This window comes from Branchiostoma floridae, chromosome 1 (assembly GCF_000003815.2).
Source record: "Branchiostoma floridae strain S238N-H82 chromosome 1, Bfl_VNyyK, whole genome shotgun sequence".
NCBI classification, from domain to species: Eukaryota; Metazoa; Chordata; class Leptocardii; order Amphioxiformes; family Branchiostomatidae; genus Branchiostoma; species Branchiostoma floridae.
This window is the reverse complement of record NC_049979.1, coordinates 9,574,595-9,581,480: the sequence shown is the minus strand read 5'-3', so window position 1 is coordinate 9,581,480 and position 6,886 is coordinate 9,574,595. Positions and strand designations below refer to the sequence as shown.

The window sequence follows — 6,886 nt, the reverse complement described above, 5'->3', positions numbered from 1 at the left end:
TAATTACCCCTCTCTTAATGGTATGGCCTAATAATTCCCCCACAATGCCGTGCTGTAACCCCAGTGACCTAGAACTACACATGCTGAGTGAGAGTGTGGCAAACTAAGAAGAAAACACCATGTCTAAGGGCGCCAAGGCCGCCAAGAAAATGGTACAGGCGGCAGGAGGACCTAACTTCATCAAGGGTATAGTACCAGCTGGGCAGGCCCTACCAGCACCGCCTCTGGGACCGATTCTAGGACAGGTATTATAAACTGTTTGATGGTCTTTGATAGTTGGGATATTGCTCTAACACTCTTGGAAGGATTTAAGAGTAGAGTAGAGTAGTTTCAGCCAGGTAGGAGTGTTGACTCCAGTTACAGGGAGCCCGTGCCTGCATGATCTTGAGGATACTTGACGTCAAATGTGCCAGGAAGCTTATAACGCCCACCGTCTCTGTTCAGTAAACTTTGGCTGGACGGCCTTAGATATTAAACAACAACTTAGTGGGGCCGCGTGGCGCAGTGGCAGCATGTTCGGCTCGAGACCGAGAGGTGGCGGGTTCGAATCCGACTGCCGTGTCACCGATCTTGTGCCCTTGGGAAAGGCACTTTACATGACTTTCCTCACTTAACTCAGGTGTAAATGAGTATCTAGCTGCGGCTAGTGGCCTTGGCGGGGCTTTGTGGCCGAGACAGGCCTTAGGGGCATGTTCGGGCATGACGCACCCGCCATGACACACGAGTCACGTGATCGGGGGTAGGAGGAACTCCTTACATCCTTGGTCTGAAGTCCTCCTAGGAGATGGAAACTCCGAATAACAAAGCTGCATCTGCTGAAGCCGTCTCACACGTGTCATACAGTTCTGTCCCTGTGAGACTTAGTGCTCCAGTAGACGAGAGGGTGGAGAAGGAATTGCACACCCCTCCTTCACCATAAAAAGTCATGTGCAGGTCAGGCAAAACAGGTAATTGCCTGTCTGCCTGCTCATCTGTCGAATCGACAGGAGAACCATAAAATAAAAAAATAAAAAAAAATATTAACTTATTTGACAACTTACTATATCTGATATATGGCCTGTTGAATATCCAGTATTCTGTCCAGTGAAACGTTATGGGCCAGGGATTCAGTGTGGATGTGTTGAGAGACTTCCGATGACAGCAAACTGGGGCGCCATAGTCCAGAGATGAGCGTTATAAACTTCTTGGCACAAATGGCACGTTTGACCAATTGTCGACATTACGTATCCGCAAGATCACATATTTATATAAGACCACGTGTCTGTTACTCTCGTGAGTTTACGTTCTGAAGTGATTGGTCATCAGTATTGATCCCGAAGAAGACAACACTGGTCGTTGAAAATTTGATCTGTATGTATACCTTTGTGTTGGAAGAAAGTTTAGCATCAATAACTGCATGACCAAAAAGGTTAAAGAGACATCAGACATTAGAGAGCAAACTCAAGGGCAGATATAATAAACTTGATCAGTTTGTGTTTAAATAGGATGTCCTACATGACATGTAATGTTACATCCAAGTTTTTGTTTTACAGAGAGGAATCCCTATAGCTCAGTTTTGCAAGGACTTCAATGAGAAGACAAAGCACATTAAGGAGGGTGTACCAATGCCATGTAAGATAACAATATTGGTAAGTCATGTCTTCCCCGTAACATATCAATGATATTTTTTTTTGTATAAATTTTCATGATGCAAGATTTAAAAAAAAAAAATGCCAATGACATTATCACCAAAATTATCACCAAAATTTGATCCAACATGTACCATAATTCAAAGCAAAGGTTCTATAAAGAAGCAAGGCTACTCATCACACTTTGGAAATAAATGTTATGAATTGCTTTAACTTTAAGATAATGCGATTGGTAATGGATTATTGCTGGATACATTAGGTGGCAAAGCTTCTTATTAATTTGGTATTGACTACAATCTGTCTATTCAGCCCAATAGGAAATGGAACATTGAATTCAAACTGCCTCCAGTGTCATACTTCTTGAAGGCTGCAGCAGGTGTGGCTAAAGGGGCTCACAGCACAGGTGAGTGGAGTTTAAAGTGTCTACTGTCAAGTTTTTATTGCTTGCAATCTTGCTCTAGTAATGGGCACCACTCCTCAGTTGGGGTGAAGCACCTAGGGAGTTTTAATGCACTGTATTGCTACGATTCCATGTGTAGGTGATCCATATTCTGGAAGCAAGTATATTGTCATATGGTATGTGTTCAATAAAGTGCATCAAAGTCTGTGACTGCCTGGGAAATGGTGATGCAAGTGATGAATGCTGTGAAGAGACATGAAGCGAAGGATGAAGTACTGTAAATGCATTTAAGTTCGCGGGGATTTAATTTCGCAGTAGCGGGAAAATGGACTTTTCGCGGTGGATTTAAGTTCGCGGTAACACCATAGACTGCAGTCTAATGCCACAATAGAAAAATGTTCACGGTGGTTTAAGTTCGCGGTGAAGTGGTCACCGCGAAAACCGCGAACATTAATCCACCGCAAACATTTCTGCATTTACAGTATTTCATGCATGAGTGCGATCAAAATCTCTGGCTCATTCCTTAAACATCCCGTGACTTCTCCTTCATGCTGATTTATTGACCTACAGAATACAATCAACAATACAGGTAATGTGTGTAATAAATGTTTTTCTTGGTATTTATACATATATATAATTGTGTGGTTCATTGTATCTATGTTTTTCTTCACTTGCACAGGACATGAAATTGGAGGAATCGTGACGGTTAAACATATATATGAGATTGCCAAAGTCAAAGGTCAAGAGGAACACCTGAAGCATATGAATCTTGAACAGATGTGTAAAACCATCATTGGACAGGCTAGATCCATGGGAATTCAGGTACGTACAAACAGTATAAACAGTTAAAGGACTTTTTCTTGGTTATGTCTTGATCATAAGTAACAAATTTTCTAAAAGGTTTGACCAAATTGAAATTCACTTAATAAATGTTAATAAATGTGAAGGTCTTGGGGGAGAGAGACATGATTTAAAGTTAATGATTTCAAAGGTTTATACACAATTGCTAAAACTTACAAGTGGTCTGGTCTGGTAGATTTTCTAACACCTATGGTGGACTCTGTGTTATGCCTATATTGTATATCCTGAAGCCAGGGCTGTGTATTTTTTACACACATTCCTCCATTCATCATCTTGATATGACCTTATCCTTTTCTGTATTCTTTTTGGTGATAGGCACAACTTGTGCTGGCTGTTCATTTCTTGTCACATGAATGTTGTAACTTAGCAGTTGATCACTGTGTTTCTACATGTACAGGTTGTTCACCAGCTAGGGGCAGAGGAGTATAGGGTGTTCCTACAGGAGCTGGCTGAGAGAAGAGTAAGGGAGGCAGAAGAGAAGGCAGCAGCTGCAGAAGAAGCACTGAAAGGGATGAGATGATGACAGGACAGACAGTCTGGAGTACTTCCAATGTTTCATCAGTGTTCAGCTGTTCTTGAGAGAACTGACTACTTGGCTCTTACGATATCAAGATTTTGAAACAGGGAAAGTGTTTCTTTGTTAGATTCAAAGGACTCCAATTAGAGTACACTAACTCGTACCTGGGCACAATATTATGCCAGAAAGATTGTTGGCAGTTTATTGGTCATATGTACATGTAATGATGAAGTACTGAAGGGCATACATTAAAAAAATTCAGAAAAATATCCAGGTTTACCTGCAAAATGTAAGAAGCACGACACTGATAGTCATAATCATTTGTTTAATTTTACACTGTGAAATACTAGTATACACAATCAAAATACAAGTTTTCTTGTTATAAAACATGTTGATGAGTTGGCTGTTATTTCCACTTTTTTGCTGAGCGACATGAATGAATGACGCTGCTTTCAAGTGCCAAAATCTCAAGAGTCTGTTGGCAGATGTTTGCGGTCTCTTGCTGCATTCTTTTTTCTCTTTTTCTGCAAGAACTTCTCCACTTTGCCACTCTTCTTCAGCTCTTTGAACTTTTGTGCAAGCACCAGCTTCTTCTCATCAGCTGAAAAACATTTTAAATACATTTATTGTCAGTTGACAAAGTATCAATATGTACATGTATTACAGTCAACTGTGGTCTAGCGATATTTAAAACATGTACTGTTAGTATGGGTTATGGTCTTACTTTTAACTTTGTACTGTATATCAAAATGAGATGGAAATTTGACACAGACAATGTCATCAAGCTTTTAAGTTGGCAAACTGGAGAATTTTGGGGCAAATGATGCAAAACAAAATCAAATGGTTCTTACATTTCTTGAGGAAGTATGGTTTCTTTCCCTGTTTGACCAGCTCTTTCTCCTTAGCCTTCCACTCCTTGAGGGCCTTTTCCTTGATGTCCTCCTGCCGTTTGGTTCTTTCTTGTTGTTCCTAAGTTAAATGGGTCAAGAAGAGCAGTGGAATTGAGTTCATTTTCTGTTACAATTTTGTAGTGACAGACATGATGAACAAAAAGTAATAACGACAGTTACACAACTGACCTCACAAAAACTGTGACTTACCATTCTTCTAATGAGCTTTTGAATGTTCCTTCTTCTGTCCTCATCTTTCTCTTTCCGCAGCTGCTTCTCGAGGTACTGTAGAAGGATTGTATCCAATCAAAACATGTATAAGAACCAAGGTGACAACGTTTCTAGTCTTGATAACAAAAGATCAATCCCAGGAAAGGGCAATTGGGCAGTCAATGTAACCAATTTAGTTGTTGGTCTTCACCATACTAAGGATATTGCCAATGCGAAGGGTTTCACTGTCACCATTCTTAATGGAGTACGTAGTATAAATAGAATGACCGATTGAGGCTACACATGTACTAGTAGTATGATACGTAGACAGCACAGAATGGAACATACACAGATAAATAATGTCTTCAACAAGGAGATGCAACTATACCTAGGAGAATCAACTGACCTTTTTTTCTCTGGCCTTCATTGGGTCCAAAAATGAGTATGACTTTTCAAAGATCTTCTCATCATACTCTCCCGACAGGTCATCAAAACGAGGGTCTCTGTGGATCTAAAAGTGCAGCAGAGAAACAACAAAATCATTGCATTAGTCCATTTCTACCTATTAAAACTGTAAATTTATAAAATCTCATGTTATAGCCTAAAATCGTGGCCGGCCCTACTAATTAACTCCAGCCAGCGAGAGCTTGTGTAAACACAGGCTACCCATGTTATAGCTTTGAAAAATAAACATACCTTCTTTTTTATTGGAACCACCTGTCTTATCCTTGGAGGTGGACATTTGGATGACATCTCTACTGGCCTTTAAGTGAGAAAAGAAAGAAAGAAACCTATGATGTGTCCTGCTTAATGGTAATGCTGAGAAGTGATCAACAAGAAATAAGCAAAAGAATTTGACTAGATACTAAAGTACATGTATTTGTAAGGTTACCTGTTTTTGTTGGCTCTCTTGAATACTTTATTTTGATCCCTCTTGCTGTTTGAACCATGGAGAGCTTGGTTATATCTGTAGGAATGAAAGAAAATCATTATAACAAAAATAGATGTAAAAAAACAAATTATTGCACAACTGTTAAGACAATATACTTAATATAATGTAAACTGTAATATATGTATTTGCAGTGACTTTTTGTTCCCAGGTCCATTTAAATCATTACTTTGCTTCCTACTACCCCCTGCAAACTTGATTCATTTTTGCAGTATCATGTCAAATGCACATGTGAAAATACTTACGTTTTTGTGCCTATTTTGTCCCTGAGTCTTTGAATATCCTCAAATGACATTGTTGACAACTCTATTTGGAAAGAAAAAAAAAGAAAGAAAAGGACAAGATAATGTTATTTAATTCTCTGTCTGATATTAGATAATTTTGAAAATCACTGATATGACAATGATGTGGTGATTGTCAACGCACTGAATCAATGTCAACGAGGATAACATTGATTGAAAAATATCATTAGTATGTTACAACGTAATACAAGTTAGTGCACCAGCACTTACCTTTCTTCATTGTATTCTGCAATGGAAAAGGAAAAACAGAAATGAGTTAATTACAAATAGTGCAAGGGGAAAAAGTCATAACTGCGCAATGAACATCACTTTTTGCTGACGGTTGTAAACATCTGAGGAACTTGAGTGTCGACCAGTTAATTAGGACGTCTTTGAAACAAAACACAGGACAAGAGATAAAAACATAGCCACACAAATCAACAAGAAATAAAACCTGTTGGCAAAGATAATGAAACTGTATATTGTGCCATGGACACTGATTAACGACATTTAAAGTTACGTATATTACCGCTTCAGCTGTCGTTGTGGACGAAGTTGTGACTCCGCTCTTAGCATCACTTCCTGCCTTCTGTACCTCAGAACCTTCCCCCAGCTCTTCTTCTGAGTCTGATCCTGAATCCATCTCTTCCTGTCAGAACCAGATACATACAGCGATTAGATACGGGTATAAAATGCTCGATTTCGAGAACGGGCTTTAATAAAACTCCATATAATTTTCTGTAAAAATGTTGTGTTCTGTGCCCCCTCCCCATAGATCTATGGCGTTACAACTGTATGCTGGGAAGAAAAGCTCGTTTCTACTTCTATAACAACGAAACAATGTATCATATGATCAACATATCATATAGCAGATGATAGCAGCAAATACAGGTCATAGCAGGACTACAATCTACTTACCGACGATGAAACGTCGCCTGACTCGTCAGCAGTGTGTTGAAAAGACGCCATGTTGAAAATGGAATTTCCCACTATGCCTCAGCAGGGACCACGCAAGATATTATAGGAGAGGATGATAGAATAACACTTGTGCCTCTTCTGTCAACTTTAGCGTCAATGAACGCCTATATGACACATATTTTCAACTATGCAAACATTGTAAATTTTGTTCTATGGAGATTTTGTCTTCCAA

The 6,886-nt window shown here is 39.3% G+C and overlaps 2 protein-coding genes across 2 annotated transcripts; one reads left to right on the top strand and one right to left on the bottom strand.

The window, feature by feature from the left end:
* The first annotated feature begins 31 nt into the window (after positions 1–31).
* On the top strand, positions 32–3,771 carry LOC118426626 (39S ribosomal protein L11, mitochondrial-like). Its single transcript, XM_035836137.1, has 5 exons — positions 32–245; positions 1,533–1,628; positions 1,938–2,031; positions 2,708–2,850; positions 3,287–3,771. The coding sequence occupies exons 1-5, from the start codon at positions 120–122 to the stop codon at positions 3,407–3,409; spliced, it is 582 nt and encodes a 193-aa protein (XP_035692030.1). The 5' UTR covers positions 32–119; the 3' UTR covers positions 3,410–3,771.
* On the bottom strand, positions 3,717–6,818 carry LOC118426619 (ribosomal RNA processing protein 36 homolog). The gene is made up of 10 exons (XM_035836124.1): positions 6,655–6,818; positions 6,266–6,385; positions 5,968–5,983; positions 5,701–5,761; positions 5,399–5,473; positions 5,203–5,269; positions 4,913–5,017; positions 4,507–4,581; positions 4,258–4,375; positions 3,717–4,007 (listed from the first exon to the last, which is right to left on the bottom strand). The coding sequence occupies exons 1-10, from the start codon at positions 6,703–6,705 to the stop codon at positions 3,874–3,876; spliced, it is 822 nt and encodes a 273-aa protein (XP_035692017.1). The 5' UTR covers positions 6,706–6,818; the 3' UTR covers positions 3,717–3,873.
* Between the last annotated feature and the right edge of the window lie 68 nt (positions 6,819–6,886).

What these genes read in the sequence shown, in the direction of transcription:
- LOC118426619 (XM_035836124.1), bottom strand. Translation starts at nt 6,705, where the DNA reads ATGGCGTCTTTTCAACACACTGCTGACGAGTCAGGCGACGTTTCATCG. An exon ending in GACAAAATAGGCACAAAAAC is followed by an intron (nt 5,474 to 5,700) that starts GTAAGTATTTTC and finishes TCATTCCTACAG; the next exon opens with ATATAACCAAGCTCTCCATG. An exon ending in AAAAGCTCATTAGAAGAATG is followed by an intron (nt 4,376 to 4,506) that starts GTAAGTCACAGT and finishes CATTTAACTTAG; the next exon opens with GAACAACAAGAAAGAACCAA.
- LOC118426626 (XM_035836137.1), top strand. Translation starts at nt 120, where the DNA reads ATGTCTAAGGGCGCCAAGGCCGCCAAGAAAATGGTACAGGCGGCAGGA. An exon ending in TAAAGGGGCTCACAGCACAG is followed by an intron (nt 2,032 to 2,707) that starts GTGAGTGGAGTT and finishes TCACTTGCACAG; the next exon opens with GACATGAAATTGGAGGAATC. An exon ending in CTAGATCCATGGGAATTCAG is followed by an intron (nt 2,851 to 3,286) that starts GTACGTACAAAC and finishes CTACATGTACAG; the next exon opens with GTTGTTCACCAGCTAGGGGC.